Source organism: Brachionichthys hirsutus, chromosome 18, assembly GCF_040956055.1.
Source record: "Brachionichthys hirsutus isolate HB-005 chromosome 18, CSIRO-AGI_Bhir_v1, whole genome shotgun sequence".
NCBI lineage: Eukaryota > Metazoa > Chordata > Actinopteri > Lophiiformes > Brachionichthyidae > Brachionichthys > Brachionichthys hirsutus.
The window spans coordinates 4410135-4433386 of NC_090914.1; the positions used below are offsets into that span (position 1 = coordinate 4410135).

Sequence of the window (23252 nt, forward strand, 5' to 3'; positions counted from 1 at the left end):
TCGGCCGACACGGTGACGTAGTCCCATCAAACGCTGAGAGGTGGATGACGGTAAGAGAGCTCACTCTGTCACAAAAACACAAGCTGTGGAAAATGAATAAAATACGCACGCCCTCTAGTAGTATAGCCAAGTTTTTATCATTAATAGTAATATTAGTAACAAATTATTACGTTTCATCATTTAGTAAATTATTTGTAATTGATTGTCTTTGATTTTTTTCAAGTCACTGTTTCTACATTTAAGCTCAAGGATTATGTTAGTTGTTTGTTTTGTTTTTTTTGGCATTTCTATTTCCTGCAAATAATAGTTTACTGCTGCCAAGCCCAGAAAAGATGGTCTATTATGACATTATAATAGTGAAACAATCAGCAAAACAAACAGACATAGATTATTTTACAACGAGAGACATAAAGCATAAAATAGCAACGGTACAATGTGATGAAGATTAACCTCATTAATACTACAAACCAGCAATACACATTTGATGTAGAAATGAAAGGACTCAGCCGTCCACTACCTCATGTGCAAATATAGATATTTTTGACAACATTGAAGATGATCTTAAACCCTATTTTTAAAACATTTTAAAACTCATGAACAGGTATCTGCTTGAATGGCCTCAGTTGAAATGTGCGCTATAGAGCTTGGCAAAATATTATTGCAGATGTTGATGTTGCGCATGTCCTGATCAGAGACAGCTGGAGCTATTTGGTGCGTAATTTTCTTTATAGACGATCTTTGATTCTATTCACGGCCAGGAAAGACAAGTTGCTTAATCTGTCGATTTATTGCATTCATTGTTAATTTATCCACCGAGAGTAGAATAAGATGCTTGTTTTTCTCATTTTATGCTGCAGTTGAAGCAGATAGAGGTTAAAAAATGAGGGTTAATTATTGATTAAATGTTTGGAGTGCGTGAAACACCATTGATTAGTACTCAAAAAAATCATACCCGAAATTAAATTAAGATTGAGGTACAACTTTTGTCACCTCGATAATATTTTATCATGTAATTCATATAAAAAGAACATAATCTCTCCGCTAGATGGCGGTCTAGTCCAAATGTAATACATCCATGTACAGAATGTTCAGCTTTGTCATTGGATTAATTCAGGATGTTAAGGACGCATGAATAAACTGTTCCAAAGCTTATTTTCCATAAGCACAAGTACAAAAATACTAGCATTAGGATATACATACAATATAAAGACTAACATGTGAATGCATTAAATAATATCAGTGATATACATGCATCAATTGAAATAAAAAAAAACACATGCTGTCTTTCAAACCCTTTCAGGACATTTATACTCGTACCCGTTTTAGGCCGGCTTACCCTCCACTTCACCTACGCTCCTTGTTTAAGGAAGGGACCTGCAGTCAGCAGGTTGAACCTGTTTCTGCAGGCCCTGCCCTCCATCACACGATAACTCTCCACCCTCTGGTGGAAACACCTGCTCGTTCACACCAAACCATGACTCCAGGTTCTTTCGCTGAGCCCTCAGTCAACAGTGAAACTTTTCCCACTGACTATGCTCAGCCCCCAGTCTTTTGGTGTGTTTTGGAATGGCTGCATGCTCTTGCTGGAACAGCAGCAGGGTAGAGCTCTCATAAATTAGAATGCAACTGCAAGCACTGCGTGAGGCAGCATCCTGTCCTGCTGAAGCATCTATAACAAGACAATGATTTAAGATGCTCTCTTGTCTCCGTGCAGCCGATCTCGCACCACTGAGACATTGAGGAACATAAAAGAGTTCACTTTCAGTGATTTGGTATGATATAGTCACAGCAGAGCAGACTTTATTTGGTAAAACATGGCTAGATAGAAAGAAAAGCTTTGTTGAGTTAAAAAAAATATCGTTTAAGTTGCAGCTTTTCGCATGTACAGTGTTTCTAAGCTCAAGAATGTTCACATTTATAACATCAGCCGCCACCCCCTGCAATTTGTTTATCGTATAAAGAAGCTCTGGCTTGCAGGTTGTGTGAGTGACACGTCCCCCCCCCCCCCCCCCACACAGCACAACACTACATCACCCTGGGGAGGCCTGCAGCGTTTTGGGCAGTGGAGTCAGGTGAGGGCCACACCGGGCCAGGCCTGTGTAAAGTGGCACTGTGTATTACAGCTGCCCCAAAAGAGAGACTGTGCGCCCTGGCTGTCAACATCTGCTCCAGAGACTGTACCATCTGCCCGGGGGCCCCGGGGGAGGAGCATCTCTTAGTCTCAGACCAGCTGCAGAACCCCAGACGTGGACCTGAGTGGTCGTCCAGAGGCAGAGAACACAGCCAAGGCTCAGTCAGCGCTGGAGAGCCTCACACAATGTCAGGTACATATAAACAAACCGACAGACTTTGTATTATTTACCATTTAGTGGCCGAGTAAAGGCGCAGGTCGCAAAATATGAAGTACAAAATCAAATGTTCTAAAGTAAGTAGTACACAAATGAGAAGGGTAAATGCTGTAAATGTAAAGTGAATCGTCAAGGCATTCTAAACAAAATTTCACAATAAACGTAATTTTGTTTGTTTGTTCATTTATAGATGTCGAGTGGCAGCATTTGAAACTTTGACAAAAGATTCAACGCAGCTTATTGCTAAGACATTTTATTCAATTTCAAAGAAACAAGTAAAAACAGTGTACAAAGTTTATATTACTTGTTTACTAAAGCTGGTGTCCTCAGTCTCAGGAATATGGGAGGGCAGGTACAAAACAAAAAAAAAAGGTTGAAATAAAAAATAAAATGTATAAAATGAACTTCCCTAGTTTCAGAAGATGACAGCAAAGTTTGAGCGTGCATAGGATTAAGGAACATCAGATTCCAAAACTGAAATAAGTTTGCAAATGATTGAAATGAAAACAATACCATAAAAGCCACTACATTCATTAAGGTATGATGCACGTTTGAAAAAAAAAAAACACCAATGATTATCAGTCATCTTAAAAACTTTAAGATTCAGTTCCCAAGAGTCTGAGTTTAGCCTCAGCCATCTGTCGAGGGGGGATCATTCAAACAAGCAAGTCTTTTATTTGTTTCCACAAACTTTGAATTGACATCACTAAAAAAAGAAGTATTTTAGTCTTTACCAACCACAAAGAGTCCAAATACAATCATTTTGGGGGAGCAAAGTGCATATCATTGGCACAGTAAAACTCATTTTAGTCAATGCTGGTCTCATAAATAACTCAGAAGCTCACAAAGGGAGAAAAGTCCCCTAAATCAAAGATACATGTGTTTTTTTTCTCCTGAAGCCCAGTATATTTGCAAAGTATACCTAAAGAGTATTGTGTTAAAAGTGACCTCATTGAGGCTGCGGTGAATGCACCGGGTGGAAACACCCAATACTGTATTGTATATGGAGAAAAACCCAGAGGAGCGAAGAGTTTCTGATGGGTCAGCATGATCCGACTCCAATCAGAGGGAAACCAGGAAGTGTCTGCAGCATAGCATCGAGATAGGAAGGCATCAGGAACTATAAGCACAAACTTCAGGGGGCTGGAAGAGCTATTTATGATCCCAAACAGGAAAGAGAGAGGGGGGGGGGGTCTCTCAGTGACTCAGATGTGCAAACAGTTGAGAGAAATCCATTGCAGGCCAGCGTTTAAAATTAATGATTTATCACTGTCCATTCTTTGCATGTCTGGAATTCCTGGCATCAGACTGCATAGCAGAAGCGATCAATCAGATTTATCACTGTGTAGCGTAGTAATACAAGAGCTTGATTGGTGTCAGTTTTGCGTCAGGGAAACAGAAAAGCAATAAAGTATTGTCCAGGAGATGGTATTTCAGTCAGAGGACAATCAGCCGTGCGTTACAACATGCAAGAACGAAGAACGGTTGACTTTATTTGATACGGTACATTCAGCCAAAAACGTCCCGGAGTCTGAGATCGTAGAGAGGAAAACATGGATCTAGTACCCCCTCACCAAACAACACTCTGCTCACGTGATGTTTTTGGTCCACAGTAGAATTATTTTTGGTTTTAATCGATTTGAAATGATTGATTGATATTCAGCTGTTGTTGAAAATCTAAAAATGTCCCTTTCAGAATTAATCAGCAGGCTTGCTCTTGTGCGTAATATAACTACATTTCCTTGTTTATTATGATTTGTAGATGCCTGCTCGGTACACGACAGACCAACCAGGAAGCGCAGGCTGGCGTTAGCGCTCTCTGCTGTAGCCAGTCTCCAAAAGGCCTCGCTGAACGGCCACAGTTATCTTTGTGTTTTTTCTCTCCTTGAATTTCCTCCTTCCTGGAAAACACAACCCTGCGGACTGAAAATGCTTCATCCACCAAAGACGTCGGTGGACAATGCTGGGAGGGAAGACGGGCGGGCTGTGGGTCTTCTGAGAGTGCAGTCGGGTGGGGTGGGGGGGGGGGGGGGGGGGACCAGGGGAATGCATGACAGTCGTTTAGGCCGTTCCGCTGGCAGAGTAGGAGAACTGTGGGAAGTGGGGTCTCCGCTCGCTGTCGAATGACTCCATGCTGTCATCTGAGGATAGAGGGCAACAGATAAATCAGGTCTTGTTGTAGTTGTTTGTTTGTTTGTCACCAAATGATCATCGGAACTTTGCGAGCGGTATTTTAATTTGTCATTATAATATTTGACCTGGTCCACAGCTCTCATCTTCCGCGCTGGATCACAGTCCAATGATTTCAAAACGTGCTGAATGAGGAACGTTCCATCAAGTGTAAATGTATGCGAGCGTATCGCATGGTTTGACGATACCTTGTCCGGGTGGCGTGATAGTGATGGTCTGTGCTGTGAATTCCTCGTCGAAATATCGCGTGTCCGTCTCCGAGGTAACTTGTGGCTTAAATGGTGGGACCAGCTGTTGCAGGGGAGAAGAGACACAAACATATCGGCACATCAGCACCATCGATCACTCTGACAACAATATACCTCATTACTAGACGGACCGTTTCCAGCGGCCTCCCTTGGGAGAAAAAAACACATTGAGCATATCCTGAGCTCGGTGCGTTTCCCCAGCGACGACATGAGGGAGACGCAAAACAACATGAACGCTTTAGAAACTGACCTTCTTCTCGTAAACATCTTGCCATTCAATTCCTGCAAAGAACTTGTGCTGCATGATTTCCTTGGCATCGTCAGACCCTCCACCTAACCTGGAAGATGAGGACGAAACACAAATCAGAATCTGTGATGGCAGAAAAAGCAATAGGACCGTTTTTATTCAGTTATCGTATCCACACAAAACATTTTAACGTGCTTTTGAGCCACAACGCATTTGACGCCTCGCACTCGCTCTTCACCTCTGCATGGGGTCTTTCTTCAGGAGGCCAGACAGCAGCGAGCGCGCCTCGGGGCCGAGCGTGCGAGGAAAGCGAATGTCTTCCATGAGGATGAGCTCGAACAGCTTCTCATGGTCCTGGTTGTAAAAAGGCAGTCTGCCACACATCATCTCGTACATCACCACCCCCAGACCCCACCAGTCCACGGCACGGCCGTAGTCGTTGTCTTCTAGCACCTTTGGGATAAGGAGGATAAAACGTGAATCAGTTACTTTGGTATTTGTGTTTTGATTAACACATAATAGATAATATTTATTTCACAGAATATGTGTGCAAAAAAACAGAAGAATGGGGTTTCGTTCACTCGCTGAAGGTTTGGGTCTGACATCTGTGAAGACAGCAGCTCTTTAGGCTGAATATACAGACCACCATGGCCCTCCCCATCACCAACAAAGTCACCTGCTGAGCCCCCCCCCCCCCCCCCCCCCCACCCTGTTCCGGCCTTCCGAGGCCGGCCCAACCCGACACTGACTCACATCTCACATTAGATGCAAGGATAGAGTTTCCCCCTGGAGCCCTGAATATTTCATCACCACAGGCACTTCCATACGTACGGCAAACTCAGATCGACAAGCGGCAGAAGTGTGCGTCTCTCGAATTAGCAAATGTGCGGCAACAAAAGCAGACAAACAAACATGCTCAGCAAACAGGAAAAATATTTATCCTCATCATTTCCATAGGATGATCCCCCCCCCCCCCCCCAACAGTTCCCGATGAGACCTGTTGCACGATTTACTGCTGCTGAGCAGAGCTGTTCCGGGAGTCTCTGGGGACATGTACTGGATTCTACCTCGCCGGGCGGATGTTGAAGGTGAAATCAAGACAGTAAGAACAGTCTATTCCCGTACGACTCAAGCAAGCAGGGAACGCTCAGCAATTCAGACCTAAGAATAGGAACTTTAGTAAAAAATGTGTAGGACTACGTATGAACACAGCAGCGTGGAGGTCCTGGAGAGCAGACGGACGGATGTGTCCGTAAAAGGAGCAAAACGGCCGTTTGTGTGCGCACGCCGCGTGCCTGTGTCCGATGGCACGCCGCCTGGCACTGCGGTGAGCATCAAGGAGGAGGACTGCGAGGGCGGTGGGAGTAACGTGAAGCCGATGCGGGGCTAGGATTACTGGGCCGTCTCTATTTGCAGCGCTGCTGTCGTGTGATTCACGCCGTGCGACAGCTGGGCCCGCAGCTGCCCCATATATGTAGAAGAGCAGCACAGCTGTGAAGCTGCCAGGAAGGAGCGCTGGAGCCAAGCTCATCCCTCATACACGTAACCAGCACTGCCTGCTTGGGCCGCAGCCCCGAACTAATACTGTTACACTGCTCGCAGGAGGGGGGGGGGGGTAAAAGAACCAACATTTGCCGCTGCCGCTGCGTACGTTTACGCTCGCAAAGCTCACCGGCAGCCGTTAAATCTTCCCGGCTTGTGAATCCGGATCAGCAGCGAGTTTCAACCTGCCCACGGTTGACTTTGCAGGTTGTTCCCCGAAAGCTAGCTCGCTCACTCAATCACGTTTTTTTTTTTCCCCTCTTCTTGCGGTTTCATGAAAGTGAATTTGTCCCACTTGGTACTAAAGAGACGGAGACCGGACAAGCTTTTGCAGATCGGGTCTCTCCCCCCCCCCCCCCCCCCCCTTTTCTGGGTGGAATATTCCCAGACATTACAGCATTCCTGTGCAGCACACACACAACAAGGTCATTGTTTACTGCAGAACAACCTGTAACACTGCCTGGCTCGCACTCCATAGAGACACTTGCTAGCGACCCTGTTGCCGTGGTAACGCCCCCTGATGTCTCCCCATGCTCTCCAATCCTCTGAGTTGTCATAGGCTGTGTTGCTGTGGACAAGCAGAGTGAGCTTTCCAGTGTTCAGAGTGAGACAGGTGGGAAACTGTGAGGAATGTTTCGATGGAAGTAAAAGGAAAATAAAACGGCCGTTTCATGTTTATCCAGGTGTGACTGATTCAGCACGAGCACGTGAGCGCTTTGCCTTCGTGGCCGATGAGGACAGATATTCCTGTGAGACACTGCTGAGGGATTCCATGCTCATGATAGCTCCCACTCTGCCTGGGTCAGGTGAGGCATCAAGTGCAGCAGCGGGGGGGCCGCGTCTCCCTGGTGCCACACAGCAGCTGTCCGCCGTGCGGGTTTCCCCCCCCCCCCCCCCAGTGGTGAAGGCTCATGTTTCCTGAGGTGCAGCCAGTCATCCCCCCCCTGGTCAAGAAAATTCCAAATGGAGGATAAAAACAACGATACGGCAACTGTGTCAACATGGACGCTCTTCTCCCGGAAAGCATTTTGACATCAACAAAGCAGGGGGCTACCTGCAAACAGCCAAGACTCACAATGCAGTATCAGGTTACACAGCCCTCCCCAACACTTGTCATACCTGCACGCAATAGGGAGTAGTCCTAACCCCTCCCCACGCAGCAAATATGAGAGCAGGCTGCCCTGCCCTGGGCACGCGGCACACTCATTAGCTCGCAGACTTCAGCCGGAGATTAGGAAGGCATTAGGAAATCACATTACAGCCAAGAATTATTGCCGCTGCCATTATTAATATTGGAAAAATATGTCGAAGGAGGGTTTGATAGGAGGAGTGACATGCGACACTAGAAGACGCAAAGCGTTTCCTTCAAATAGTATTTGTACTTGCTAAAATTAAACTGCAAAAAAGGGGTGATGAGCTGCGTTTCAGGGAGAATGGATTCACTGCAGCGGTTACCTCAGGCGCTAGGTACTCAGGTGTCCCGCAGAAGGTTTTCATGGTGGCGCCGTCTTTGATACCCTCTTTACAGAGGCCGAAATCTGTGATCTTTATGTGTCCGTCTTTGTCCAGCATGAGGTTTTCCAGCTGCGGGGGGGACAAAAACACGATGTGAATGGTGGCGTCACTGTAAAATGTCTCACTGTATCGGGGGTTCATCGTTCAAACAATAAGGGATACGTCTTTGAATTCAGAATTGCAAACAAATAATGGGCATCCTGACATTTTTATTCATCAATGGCCCACCCTCATGCAAATCTAAGGATTTGACAAATTAACATAGTAAATCAAGCGCTGCTTATCATTTTAAGCGTTATTTGTCTTTTTGCACGAGCACATTTGAATTTCCACGACAGAAAAGGCCAACATGCATAAGGGGCTGTCACTAAATTATAAATAAGGCAGCAACACTGTGGTATAAGATGAAAAACGTAAACATTTTAAATGTACAGATGAATGAAAGATACCAAGTGATTACATGGACAGGAAAGATGATCTGATGGCCTTTAGGATGAGGCTCGTACTGTGGCATAACTTGAGGTTGCATGGCCTTTTAATACCAGTGCCCCCCCCCCCCACTTCTCTCCCTCTCAGTTAAAGTCACCTGGCAGCTGTAGCTCACACGTGGCCAGCAGCGGCTGGCCAGAGTCAGCACATCCTCCAATCCTGCTATCCTGGCATTTTCAGGAGAACCCTAGCAGGCTGAGAGCCTGCTTCATAAACCCAAGGGAGCGAGGGGGGGGGGAGAAAGAGTGCATTGCTGACCTGAGTGGATTTATCAGCTAGAAGTATTAGGGCTAAAGATGCCGACAGCAATAGCCCCCCCCACTCCCAACTCCAAGTATGTCTTTATCAGTCTTGTATTCATCTGATCCCATCTTTAGAGTGATAAAAACAGAGCAGCTGAATCCGTACAGCTCTTGGTAACTAATAGCTCCATATCGCCAACATGTAAAATCCTCCACAAAGTGAACACCCACAGAGAACGCTGCAGGAGTCGTGTAATGGGAGGTGGCGGTGATCTATTTGAGCAGGACTCGTGGCTATTTCTGTCCAGCTGCAGCGAGCGCACGGACTGAGCCTCCCTCCAGCTGCACTGAGGTTTAAAGACCGATCTTGGGGAGGCAGATCAATAACCTCTGGCCACTGTCACTACTCTGGATGGAGATAACCTCTATTTATAACTTGTCAGAGAAATGAAGGACAGGGGGGGGGGGGAAGGAGAAAAAGATGGAAAAGAGACTGACGGTAAGGATGAGTTTCCCCAATTACCTTTAGATCTCGATAGACGACGTTCCTTTCAGCATGTAGGTAGTCCAGCGCAGACACGATCTCTGCACCGTAGAACCGTGCCCGTTCCTCTGAGAACACGCGGTCCCTGGATAGATGGAAGAAAAGCTGAGGGAGAGGAGGTGGAAGACATACAAAAGAGAGATCTGATAAGTTTAGAGAAAACAGGAACAGTCACACTTATTTAAGATGAAAAGTATTCGGATTTGCCGACACTTATAGGCGCAGAAGCAGCAGGGGTGGAAATGGTTTACCTCGCCACCGTTTGCGTACTCCATGACAAAGCACAGACGGTCGTGTGTCTGGAAGGAGTATTTCAGTCCCTGCAGAGACAAAAAATATTACTCAAACAAGAGCTTTGTGATGTTTTCAGCTAAAGCAGCTAATGGTGAAGTAAAAACTCCAGAATGCAGCACTGCCCGCCTCAGCTACATCTTTAAAAACACAAATGTCTAATGAGAAGTACTGAGTTTAGTATCTAAAGGCTGTTCTAACAGCAGTGAGTACTTCATATATTGTTTTGCCTTCAATGGTACACTTAAGACTTGTGATTAGGAAGACTGCGGAGGAGATTTTCGCACTCAAGTTTACAAAGGGTTAACAGACCAGAAAAAAAAAAAGGGAAACCATCCAGTGTTGCTATAAAAAGGTCCAACTCAACTGCAGCCTTTGTCAGAAAGGCGCTTCAGAACATTCCTGGTAAAACTGCCCATTCTTTCAGGATGGATGCTGCTGGGCTGGACTGAAGAGACCTCCGAGGGCCCTCGGTGACTTAGAATAAAGTTTGGTTTAGGTTTTACGAATGCATTCTTACCGTCAAGAACGGATGCTTTGAATTCTGGAGGACTCTGTTCTCTGTGAGTGTGTGTGCCACTTCATCCTGGGGGAAAAGGCATAAAGAGTGTTTGTGCAACTCTAATAATGAGTAACTATCAGTAATATGCTCATTTGCCCTGCCCCACAGTTTCTTCCCTACCCCTCATTGGCATCCACTCACTTTTGCTACGATCACCTCCTTCTTCAGGATCTTCATGGCATAGTAGCGCCCTGTGGCCTTCTCCTTTACCAAGATAACTTTGCCAAAAGTGCCTTTTCCCAACAGTTTGAGGTATTCAAAGTCGTGCATAGTCTGCAGGAGAGGAAAGAAGGTGGCATCTGGTTACAAATAGGAGCATTAACAAACTCCCGCTTCAACTAGCCAAGACACACAATCCCACTGACGGCACAGAAGACACTAGTTCACCCACCGTGCAATTTCCACTCCACTAATGGTTTAGCCTATAAGTGGTTGTGTCTCAGTTAACCTCTGATCCTGGCGGACAAGGGAATGTTAAAAAATATTGGGTGGGGGCACCCAATCCGGCTGCCTTGGATCTGTCATGATGCATGTGGGGGGGGGGGAAACCTGGTGACCAGGGTATCTAGTGCTAAGCCAACCATGGCTGTAGTTGGGAAAGTAGAGGGATTGGGGTGACAGGAAATGTGCTACAGTGGTGGAAGTGCAAACAGGGCAGTGTGGAGAGGGGACAAAAAGCATGGGGCAACCTGGAAGACCAGGATACACCCAAGGTTGGGACTGGAATCAATCTGGAAACAGCACCGCAGAGTGAAAATGGGCCGTACCACTTTGTGTTTGATTTTGGTCAGGTAGACCTCCATGTCCATGGGGTCCGGAGAAGAGTCCATCATCTCCTCCTCTTGTTTCTGCAGGCCTTCAGCCACCGCTTGGATGGCTGAAGCCCATTCTTCCCTGAGAGGAACAGGCAGCAGAAATATTACCTCATCCAATCATGCAGTTGTCTTCCTTATCGACAGGAAGGCAATATAAATTGTGATTACTGCTAACAGGCAGTGGACCTTGTGCCATGAATAACGATAATTAAATGCGTTTATAGTTCTACACGTAGAAAACAAACAGCGTTCCATCAACAAGTGCAGAATCCCTGCTTGTGAACGCTTTTGTTTTTGAGCCGAGCGCTTCTCGCTTGCCTCTCCTCTATGGTCTCCACGTGGAAGGTGCGCTCGATGACAGTGGTCCACTGCAGGCAGCGGATGATGAATGTGTTCGGCTTGGGTCGTTCCGTCTTCATCAGCTGGCACTCTGACCACAGCCAGGGAGGAACGGAAGGGAGACGGCAAGAATGGTGGACGTGTAGAGAAGAACAGGGGAGAGACAGACCCAGCAGTTACAGCCATTTATCTTTATCGCCACACAAACAGACACTGTCGGCCAATTTGGAAAAAGAACAGGTTTATTTTAGTGGAGCAGAAAAACTCAGATCTGGTCAGCCCCTTTAAAAATATAGGATTTGTTAATTATTTTGAATATATTTGGGTGTTGCACAAAAACGGAATTCCATGGAATAAATGAACATATATGACACAATGACAAATAGCAGCCTTATTTAATAATTCTAATTCTGTAATTCATTCACTCGTTCATCTTCTAACCCAGCTTGCGACAGGCGAGAGGCGGGGTACACCCTGGATGAGACACCAGCTCATCGCAGCTTTTCTGTAATTGAAAACTGAAATATGCCGAACGTTTTTGCAACTTATTGTTCTATTGATTTATCTGTTAATTATTCCATCAATTACTTTATGGTTTATCTATAAAATTATATATAAATGTAAAAATAGTGGAAAAATATATAATTTTCCAAACCAACACTTCAAAATCCAACAATATTCAATTTCCTTTTTAATGAGACGATAACTTTTCTGTCCAGAGCTTCTCCAACCACTTTGAGAAGTTATTGAAATGCAAATCATCGCATCCTCCCTCTCCATTTCTCTGATTTCTCACACTTTTTTTTGCAGCAAATAAATACCATGTCAGCAGTTAGCGAAGCAATTACTCACAACAGTGGAATAATTGAATTTGGAAAGCGGAGATTTCCATCTGCACTTTCTTCACATCAACATCTGTTCCAAAGTGAAACATGTCAGCAAATATGTCAGAACGTGACACGAAATAGCCGACGTCTGATAGATGGAGGACAGGGGGAGTGGACCACCACTGAGATCCAACATGGCTCCATCAGGGTGAATATGCAATCCAGCTGCAAGCAGCCCCATCAGGCACCATGTGTCCTCTGCGGCGGGGTCGCTTTGGTGACAGACAAAAAAAAAAAAAAAACACCAAAAGCCACCACTGATGGGAGCCTCAGAGCGGAGCCCAGATAAATACTCAAAATCAGGCGGCTAATAGCCACGATAACTCAAGAGTGTCGGCGAGGAAACATTTTTGTTACACAAACAGTATGTTGTCTAATTGCTGTGTTCAGTCATCTGCACAGCTTATCACAGCGACTTTGTCTGATGTGAAGATGGAGTGGGCTGAGCTGCAGCAGTGTAAAACGTTTGAGGGGAAAACTGCAGAGACGAGAAAATAAATTCAAGTGTAGTAATATTGGGATCCAGATATGTTTCAACAATAGAGATGATGTTCATATCGTGACGTACACTGCTATCCGTCGTCAAAGGTCCGTAGCTTAGTTGTGGATTGCATGCCCCATCTATCAGGGATACAGTCCTCTAAACTTGGGTTCAGTTCCCCCCCATAACCCATTGCTGCGCCTCTTTTCTTTGGTTGTCAATTAAGGCAAAAAAACCTCAGTAAAAAAGGCACTCAGGCATTATTTCACATAACAATTACTCTTCTGGGTGCAACGAGAGGTGAGAGACATGCAAAAGCAGAACAAGTACGAAAGTGCGTTTCCTACAACAAAGCAAGTAAAAAAAGTGCCCACGAGCTGCCAAGAAAGAGAGGAAAAAATGCAGTGGTTTCCCTGAAGCAGATACTCACGAGCAACAGAGAAGTTATTTAAGGGGGTTTCCAGCTGGTCAACATCTTGTGGTCGCTCTTTGTAGCCGATGAATGTACCGTCACTCTTCAGCAGAAAATACCTTGGTCTCCAGGTCTTGATGTATTCTCCTGATACGAGAGGGAAATAAAAAAAAGGATGTCTGAGTTAAAAGGAGAACAAATAAAGATGACTCTACAGTAATAAAGAGGGTATCTGCCTCATAGATAAATCTAAATAGAACATGTACACATTTTGACATTGTCAGGATGCTGACTGATGCACAACCAGGTTGTTGATATAAATGGCTTCAGGATTAATGACAAAACGGCATTGTCCTTTGTCTTTCTGCTTTCGCTCCCAGCGGTGCAGCACATTTCTTACAGTCTAATTATTATGCTGTTCACTAGTGCTCCCTGGAATGACCGGCTTGTCACCGTCTTTCCTTTATAGCAGGTCAGCTCCAGGACAAATGGCGGTTATAGTCGGAGTCAGGACCCCTGACTGTAAATCTAGTATAACATAACCGCTCTCTCAATCACTTTGGAAAACCAACATCATGGTTCAAAAAAGTCTTTGTTTATAAAATAAACCTTTTGCAAAAAAAAAAAAAATACATTTCCTAAAACACCATTCATTACCTCGGGTCGTGTGTGTGTCCATCCAATTCACTTAGACGCACTAGCATCACACAAATGAATCTCTCATAGGAAGACGAAAATCAATTTATTCCGGTGACGCTTCAGGAAATATTGTGCCAGATGTTCTACAGACGCGGGGAAAAAAAAAATAGCTTACATACCATAACAAGGCAGCGGCACACGCCGGAGAAGGACTTGAATATTTAGACAGGGAAAAGTGTAATTTATTTTTAATTATGGAGCCGCATATTAACCCCATGTGGAGCTGTAGCAAGCTGTCCTTAATTGCTCCATTTCCTCCAACACAAAAGTGTGATGAGTGTGTGTGTGTGTGTGTGTGGGGGGGGGGGGGGGTCTGCAGGGGAGAGATAGAAAATCTGTCAATATGAGCTTCTGTTACCCTCCTTCAAACACACACTTCTGACTGATGAAGCTGATAACGGATCACAGAGACGGACCAAACAGCCACCAGTAATGTCTGCTCTCGTCGGGGTTCATCGTATAAAATATTTGAGGACAGGACAAGTATCTATTTATTTATTTAACAATGAATGAATGTTGTTTTTCCGAGACGTGTCACTTTTGACAACTCGCGACACATGAGCTGCCAACCAATAGGATGTTTTCCATACGGCTCTCTGTTCGGATAAAGCAAGAGGAGACTTGAGAGAAGCATTCTGAGTTGACCACATGCAGCAGGATGGAGGCTGTCTGCACATCGCCTTCTGGCAAAGCATCAAGCCATTAAAGCAAAAGCAAATACCAAAGTATAATAATAATACCTGATTTACTGCAATTGGCAAGATGGTTGCACCCATCGCCACATGAGGTGAAGCATCTTCCCCGGAGGATCATATACTTTACTTTCCAAGCTACGACAGATGTCTAATATGATATTGCATTTTTCATTGTGGCATTTTTTTCATACATTTTGTTTTCTCTTTTGCAGAGTGAGTGTCTTCGTGCCAAACATAGCTCATTTAAAAATGTACTTTGACTTTGTCGGCCATCGGACATTTAGCTGCTAATTGAGACGCGTGCTGGCAGGAATGCGGTGGATTTCCCTCATGCCTCTTCCAATGCAGCACAATTACCTCGATGAGCCGTTTCTCGGTTTTCAACTACGCGCCACACGAGTGCTTGTGCGTAAATAGATTTGTGTGTAGGTGTAACATTCCCGCGCAATGAGGTGGCCATCGTTCACACGGGTGTCATGAGGATGACGGTGTAGGCGTACAGTTCTCAAACGTCTCGCTGCAAACGTCACACTTTATTCAGTAAATCCTCTTTCCAGACAGGAGGACACGGCAACTTCCTCAGCTGTGACCACGAAGCTAGTCACATGGCCATAGTGGAAACGGCTACATCCGGGTGAGTGTGTGTGTGTGTGACTGTTGTGTCTGTGTGTGTGTCTGCAGCGCAGACCCCCTGCAAACAGTCTGCACTCTGTGCACAAACAAAGATGACCCTTGTGAGCCTTCCCATTTACACCCACTTCCCCATTCTACTTTTCGCACGGCGGCCACTGACTGACCTAAGCACTGACATAATGAGAAAGTGAAGATGACATTTCTTCATCTTTTCTTCTTTTAATAATTGACTGAAACGTAGCAAAAGTAAAAGTGGAAACAGCTTTATACCACAGCTTAAACCCAGGCCAACAGAACCCATCAGAAACAAATTCATTCGCATAACAAAAAGCACATTTTCAATACTTTAAGACCTCGGAGCTTTACAGAGTCGATCCTAAATGCATGCCGTAAGGACAGTGCACACTGTGGACAAAGGACAATGGGCTTTATACCTTTATACCTACTTATTATACCTACTTATACTAGAGTTCCCCATTGCTGATGTAAACTAAACTCTTTAGATGTATGTGTTCTACAAAACAGGAAGCTGGGGCTGCAGACAGACTTACCACAACCTAGATAAGATAAAAACCACTCAGGTCTCAGGTCTGACTAACTGCCAAAGTGCAAATGAGGAAATCCACCAAAGCTCCGCGTCCCCAGAAGCAAAGCCCTTCTAACAGAAGCTAAGTGTGACAGCAGCCATGTGGCTGAACTCAACCAAATTAAGGGGAAGGACAGAAGAACAGGAAGACGGATTTGACACCAAGATGAGAAAAGAAGAGGGGATGACGAAGCCACGCAGTGTGAAAAGTGTTGTGCTGAGCAGAGTGGTAGTGAGACCGATCACTACATATGTTCCCCACATATGTAGGGCTGTGAGTGTGCGTCTCAGCCATGCGTACTGTGTTGTGTGTGTGTGTGTGTGTGTGTGTGTGTGTGTGCAGAGCTGTCAGAGCCTGATAGAGCATCTTTACATGACAAGCAGCTGCTGAGGTCCGGGATGCGTGCTGGGCAAAGTGGAAAATAATGAACATAGAACCTCTGCCAGACACAACAGAATTCATCTTTATTTGCCAACTGCTGCATGTATGTGTGTGTGTGTGTGTGCGTGTGTGTGTGCGGACAGCTCCAGCCTGACACAGCCACGCCCTCTATACCCAAAATGCGTACACAATAAAAAAGGTATTGGAGGAGAGAACAGGTTCAACAAGGTGATGCTCTAACCGTGCACAGCTGTGTACACGGTTAGAGCATCACCGTGTTTGCTTATGCACAAGTTCAGCACATCCGAAGCAGCACGTGACGCCGAAATGTTCCCCGGCGGAGAGAAGGGACGCCTTTATCGATTGGAATATGCTCAGGCGTTTCCACTGGAGGCCCCAAGGACCAGCAGAAATAAAATACACACCCACGTTTTCTTTTCGATGCCGAAGCCATTTGCAAATACACTTGGGATCAAAGAGGCTTTGACAGTACGGGCTGGACGGGAACGCTTGTTGACGGATCAATAAATAAAATGGAATAAATGTGGAAGCCTTTCAGACAGAAAGGGGGGGAGGGAGGCAAAGAGTGTCAGAGATTAATAGCCCGATTCCAAGAAGCGTCCCGGTCGGACCGTCTCTACGTGACGGCGACAGGAATGCTGAGGTTCAAGCAGCTGTGGGCTGTTGGCTTTTAATAAGACACATTCACGCAGCATTTCATTGTGCCCCCCCCCCCCCCCCCTCAAAAGGAGAGGCCACAGTGTCCTAACGATGTAGAAGAAAGACGTCCCAGTTCTTCAACGTCCCTTACTTTGAATGGATTTTGGTAACATTTAAAGAAATTTGTACAGTTCTGACATTTGCACACACACTAACACACGGTGAGAGGAACCGAGAGGGGGGGGGGGGGGTCAGACAAAACGCGCCTCTCAGTGCCCACAGCCAGCGGTTGGACTTCCTGAGGGGGCTGCTGTTGGGTTTCGTCCCCGGCTGGCCTGGGTATGAGAGGAAGGGAGCCAGCGGTAAATGAACGAACTGTGTATATGTGTGTGTGTTCGAGTGGTGAGAATCGGATGAGGGGGGGGGGGGCGGAGGTTGAGGATTAGGGAATTAGAACTCCAAAGCGAGGGGGGGTTGTGCCTTTTGTTGGTTTTTCCTCAGCCGCCCCCGCCATCCTTTCGGATCCCTTTGCTGGGCTCTGCCTGTAGGCTGCAGCTGCGGCCTGCCAGCCTGCGTCCTGCATCTCAATGAGATGCCCACTCCAGAAGAGGGGGGGCTCCCTGATGCTGGGGTCACCGCTGAGGACCAGCGATCCACAAACCCCCCCCCACTCTGCACCATTTCCTTTCTACGACCCACACAGCTCCAAGCCGGGGCTCCGGTGCCGCCCGGATACCCGGTTCCGGCTAGGACCAGAGGTATACGGGGGGGGGGGGGGGGGGGGGGCACCAGGCTCACATGCCCTCCTGAACTGTCAGAGAATCCGGCCTCTTCATTTTATTTCCCTTCTGACAACCCCGTCCTCTCCAAACCCCGCTTGTTGGCCCCTCTCTCTTCCATGCAGCTGGATGGGGGGGGGGGGCACCATTGCCCGGGCTTTGGCAGCAGCATCAACAGGTTGTGGGGCAGGGCTGCCCGCCCCGGCCTCTAATGTAGCCCCTCTCTGTCTCTTCTCCTCATCCCTTGCTCTCTCTGCTGCTGCTACCCCAACCGGGGGGAAAAAAAGGCAAGGGGGGGGGTGAGAGAGGGCGCAATGGAGGCTGCCCCTCTTTCTCACGCTTGTAAGAAAGCCCTCACTTCTTCTCTGTGGTGAGTGACACCTGCTGATTACCATAGAGACACTGTGGGAAGTCCCCCCCCCCCCCCTCCCTGCCACACTGGGGCTGAGATTTGCCCCCTTTCCCCAGGCAAACAAGCAGTCCATGGATTAGTTAACTGGGTTACTGCATGCAAACAAATAAACACAAATTATTTAGCGGAAATTAGCGCCAGTGAACTCTCAATGGCCGGGGTCAGATTTGACACCCTCAAACAAGAAGGCGTAGAGTCCAGAAGATGTGGTGTGTGTTTGTTTTTCCCCTGGGGAAGGACTTCCACCTGCTGGAAACCAGCAAAACGGACTTTGTTCCAAAAGTATGACAAAACTGTCTCATGGCCTCTAAATATCTCGTAAAATATGTTGAGAGGAACCGAATGAGCTGATGTGGAGGATGCAGCAAGTCTGCAGACAGCTGAGCATCCTGCCCCCCCCCCTCACCGGAGTGAGGTGCCAGCGATGTGATGGATGTCGGAGAGCTTCTGGGAGCTTTTTCGCTCCTCCATAGCCGCTTCCGCCAAAAGGTCTAAGTTGTCAGCAGGGTCATTATCCTAGCAACAGACTAGTGGGGCTGCAGTGAGGATTGTGGTTGGAGGAGGCAAGTGTGTGTGTGTGGGGGGGGGGCAGTGGCAGAGAGGAGAAAGGGGACTTCGTAGAGGAGGAGAAGAGGGAGGAGGTGGGAGTAACAATGTCAGACAGACAAAAAAGGGAACAGATGAGGAGCGGAGATGAAGAGTGACGCCGAGCACCAGAGATCTGGTGAGCAGGCGGACTCTGCACAGCAACGTAAGCTCACAGCGGGGCTCGCCGTGAGGGGAGGCGAGCGTTGGAGGTGCCACCTCCTTAAGCATCCTGGTGCCCCCCCCCCCCCCCCCCCAACACGCCAGCCAGCCTGACAGCTGCACCCCTGTAATTTACTTCGCTCCACCACATTTAACAGGAAGACTGCTTCCCATTACCGAGGGTAGGGGGTCCCACACTGATGGCCAGACACCCGCCTAGACTGCTGGCGTACCCCGCTGTGACACCCTCTGCTGCTGGACACTGCCTACGGGGGGGGGGGGCTCTGCTCCCAGATGGGCCTGGCACTTCAGCGGCTGGGTGTTCAACAGGGTAGGGTCTGAGCATTTCATCACCGAAGTTGGAGATCGGTGGTAGGAAGTTTTCAAACGCGTAATGCATGCTGCATCTGTGAGTTTTAGTTAAATCACATCCTTATACCCCCCCCCCCCCCCATTCATTTAGTTTTACTCGTTTCACTCGTCATCAGGAATTGCAGAAAAAAGATTAATCTTTTTTTTCTTCCATTTTTAACTTTTAAATGATTCGCCACGTTGGACTAACTGTTAAACGCATATCTAGATTCAGATAACAGCAAGACATCATCTCTTATGAAACAACTTTAAGAGTTGTTGTGTTTATAAACTGCCAAGTACCGTAGAAATCATCAAAACTACTCCACTGCAATATTCCACAGCGCTGGAAAAAAGAAAGAGGAAAACATTGTATGAGCTATTGTGCAGTTGTGCAGCGTGTACGCAATGTGTGTGTCTGTGTGCGTGCTGCCGCAGGACGTGGCCGATGGCAGCCACGATGAGGGGATGCATAGGAGTGTTTACACGAACAGAAAACACAGTTCTTTATTCAGATTACTGAAATAGGAAACAAATAGAAATACGTCGTTTTTTCACCAGATGCAAGTAAGAAAATATTCAAATGTCATCCTCAATGACAAGCGTGTCATGCGCGCCCCCCTCCCGCCCCACTCTCATGCTCTTTCCGGGACCGCCGAGGTCTCGCTCTGAGGAGCAGCAGTTCGTGGATGTCATTTAGCCACATGACCAGCAAGGGAGCCAATCAGCTGATGAGCTCCAACCCAAACCACAAGAGGGTCTCTATGGCATGTCGCACATAACATCCATCGTCTGGGTCACTGAGCAATGTTCTGGGAACATTACAAAAACGCTGCTCAACTTCGGTCTCTCTCTCTCTGTGTGTGCGCCCTTCATCTTTCGCTTCCTCGCTCGCTCGTCCCACCCCTCCCTCTTATGAGTCACAGCCAGCTGAGCGTGCCTCCCGAACCCAACAGTTGTCGTGGCCTTCGTTAGCCTAACGAAGGGGCCGGCTCTTTATACTTGTCAGAGAGCAAATGATTCAAACAAACAAGGGCCAGGGAAGAGAGGAGGACAAGCGGGCACTGTTCCGTTGAGCTTCACTGGGTTCTTGGCTAGAGCATTTCCCTGGAAACTAGGGAAGCCACAATCTGCCTCTTTGATGTCTGATGATTTGATGGAAAACTTTGGGGGGGAAAACACACTCGCAAAAATAAATAACACGCCGCTCGGTCTCTGTGGCCACTAGAGGCCGTAGGCACATTTGAAGTGTGTGGGTGCAGCTCTGGAGTATCTTCTGGGATGCATAACAACCAGTTATGACAGACAGCAACAACGGAGTTACTGTGTTTGTGCAATGCGGTCCGTGCATGAGGACGTTTGGTGCTGACCTGCTAGCAGGGCAACTTCTGAATAAATACGTTTCACACCGTCCCCATGGAAACACTTACACGTGCATGTGCAGACGCGCAACACACGTTTTGTCTCGCATTTCAGAACAGTTTTTCCAAGACCGCTAACCAAGATAAGAGCACATCCCAGGAAAGCGTCCGCAATCCGGACACACTGGCAGTAGGAGAAAGTATAAAGGTGCGTCCTTCAGAATGACATCATCCCCGTCTGGAACTCAAGGCTGAGAATCTGCAGCTCTAATGATAGATCAGCTCTGCTGAAGAGTTTACAGTCAACTCCGCTTTCCTCCAGGAGCCTCCACACAGTTTACAAGTGCCTGCTGACGTGGACCAATCAGACAGGGATCAAAGCGAGAGCGAGAAGCAAGGACGCGTTGAGCCGGAGCACCGGAGCTCCTGTGGTCCGAGCCTGCGATTGGCCCACCATGAAATCCAGCCCATCATGCACCACCATTAAATGAGCATTACTGGAGGACAAAGCCACATTTTTGACTCTAATTGCCTCCGTTAATTCCCAATACGAAAGCGCTGCGGTGCGAGGCCGCGTCTGTGGAACACACACAAAATGTTGATGGAAATATGACGGGCTATTTAAAAAATAAATTAAATTGGTGTTTCGGGTGCACACATGGGACTAATGAGCATGCCGAACAAGCCGTTTATTATTACGCCCACGCGGAGATGTGAGTCACTTGGGTGGCGCCGCCACACAAAACAACTCCACTCAAGGTGGATGATAACAGTGGAGTGGGGGGAGGGGGGGGGGGCGGGGGCTGCCCGGCTGAGGTGATGGACGGTGAGACGGCGCAACTGCAGGTTCACCTTCTGTGCGGGCGGCTCCGGGGCAAAGACGGCATGACAGTGACGCGACACTAAAAGCCTTCCTGTCGAGGAGGCAGGCGGACGCCCTCCAATCAAAACACAGAGACTCTGGGTGACATTTCACGGGGCACAGCTGCTGGGCTGCGACAGCATGCCAACTTGCCCACTCCGGAAGGGCTGTTTGTTTAGTGTGTGTCGTATAACTACACAGGTGTCACTGCTCGGACTCTCTGTGTGTGTGTGTGTGTGTGTGTGTGTGTGCATTACTGCCACACAATTTCTTTTTATGTCACTATCTGACTACACAATGGTTAGATCCCGCTCCGGCTCTTCCCTTCTTACCAGCAGACAAATGAGTTTAAATAAAATGGACCAGTGTCAATTTTCAGACACAAAAAAAAAAAACTTACAGAGGAAGGAACTGCAAAAATATAAAACTGAAAACGACAAACTTTTAAACTCTCATCCACGTCAATAGAAACATTTGTGCTAATTGCCACTAAAAGCCAACGGAATCCCCTCACGAGGTGTACGAAATGGAAGGTTTTGGAGAAGATAAGCCTTTGGAGCCTCGGCCCATATTCCAAAGAGCTTGTGCAAATGAAACGCTAACAACACCCACTGGAAGGACCGGGGTGTGTCTGCAGGAGACCAACCGAGCCGGACCAGGCGGACTCTTTTCCTACAACAGCAGCCTGTTATGCTTTAAGCCCAAGCCTCGAGGAGGGGAGCCAGGGCTCACACACAACAGCGGCACACTGTTCCCCCCCCCTTACAGTCCCAAGAACTCTCCTAGTGACCCCCCCCCCCCCCCCCCCAGTCAAGGTCTTGTTTTCCCCTCTTCCAGTAAAAAGGCTGGTTGCTTGGCACCTGGCCTGGGAGCTTTCATTGGTTTTGGAGAGGTTCCTTATTCTATTATGCCCTCGGTGCTGGTGGAGTGAGATCCGCAAACGCAGCCGTAGTTCTGAAGGCAGGGGTTAGTGCGCTCGCATAAAGCCAGCCCAAAGCCAGCAGGTATGTGCGGAATGCCTCTACGTCCAAACAACAGGACTCACGCCCGACACAAGAGCCGCGCCACGCTGCACAGCAAAGCAGAGCAGCTAAATGAGGCCTGCCTGGGGAGTCTGCAGCTGGATTACCCTTTACATGAGATCTGGCGTACAGCCTGTTTAAATCCAGTGACCTGGTGATCAATCACCTCACACGTACTGCATGTCATTTGGTTAAGGCATTGCTGCAGCGTTTAGAAGGCAAATATGCAACACTGGAGTACAGTGAGCTTTTTTTTTTTTTTTTTTTACCACAGGAGGGAAGGTAAAGCAGATTTATGAAACATCTGAACATTTTGAACTTTCAGCATTTGCATGGCTAAAAGCAAAAATGTACTTAAAAATCACCCTTGTAGTTGCAAATCCAGGAGACTATGTGACTTGTTTTACATATTAAATAAAGTCCTTTAACAACTGTCAACATAAATATCTTCTAGCTTGTGGGTCTTTGCATATTTCTTGCTCTTGACCAAAACCGTAACACAAAAATAACCAGGCGAATACAATAATTATAACATTTCTATCAGTCTTCAGGCGCAGGAAAGCGCAGCAAACTCTGAAATTACAAAAGATTAGAAATAAAATGATGTAGTCCGAACTTAATGTGTATGTTTACCTCTTTTAAGCAGCCATCCCTCCTTGACAATCACCACATTGGTCATGTTGGTGGGCAGGGCGGAGGATCCAGGTTTACCACAAAGAGAGACGCAGCTTTGTTTCCAAAGTTTCCTTCACTCAGCCCTGCGCAGGAGCCTCGACCCGGGGTCCTAGGGTTTACAGCCGCCCCTCTCAATGGTGGTTACCTATTAGATGAAAAAGAATACAAAATTAGCTCCGTATTAAGGCGGGAGATTTATTTATTTTTTCACTCGTCTGAACATTAACCGTCGAGTT

The 23252-nt window shown here is 47.1% G+C and overlaps 1 protein-coding gene across 1 annotated transcript; it reads right to left on the bottom strand.

Annotated features, from left to right (window-relative positions):
• Window positions 1-4409: 4409 nt before the first annotated feature.
• akt1 (v-akt murine thymoma viral oncogene homolog 1) lies at window positions 4410-23020 on the bottom strand. Its single transcript, XM_068752322.1, has 13 exons — window positions 22975-23020; window positions 13171-13299; window positions 11352-11463; window positions 10986-11112; window positions 10360-10491; window positions 10177-10242; window positions 9617-9685; window positions 9345-9470; window positions 8031-8159; window positions 5272-5486; window positions 5037-5124; window positions 4727-4829; window positions 4410-4489 (listed from the first exon to the last, which is right to left on the bottom strand). The coding sequence occupies exons 1-13, from the start codon at window positions 23018-23020 to the stop codon at window positions 4410-4412; spliced, it is 1422 nt and encodes a 473-aa protein (XP_068608423.1).
• Window positions 23021-23252: the final 232 nt, after the last annotated feature.

What these genes read in the sequence shown, in the direction of transcription:
- akt1 (XM_068752322.1), bottom strand. Translation starts at nt 23,020, where the DNA reads ATGACCAATGTGGTGATTGTCAAGGAGGGATGGCTGCTTAAAAGAG. An exon ending in AGTACGCAAACGGTGGCGAG is followed by an intron (nt 9,471 to 9,616) that starts GTAAACCATTTC and finishes CCTCTCCCTCAG; the next exon opens with CTTTTCTTCCATCTATCCAG. An exon ending in AAGAAAGACCCCATGCAGAG is followed by an intron (nt 5,125 to 5,271) that starts GTGAAGAGCGAG and finishes CTCATCTTCCAG; the next exon opens with GTTAGGTGGAGGGTCTGACG.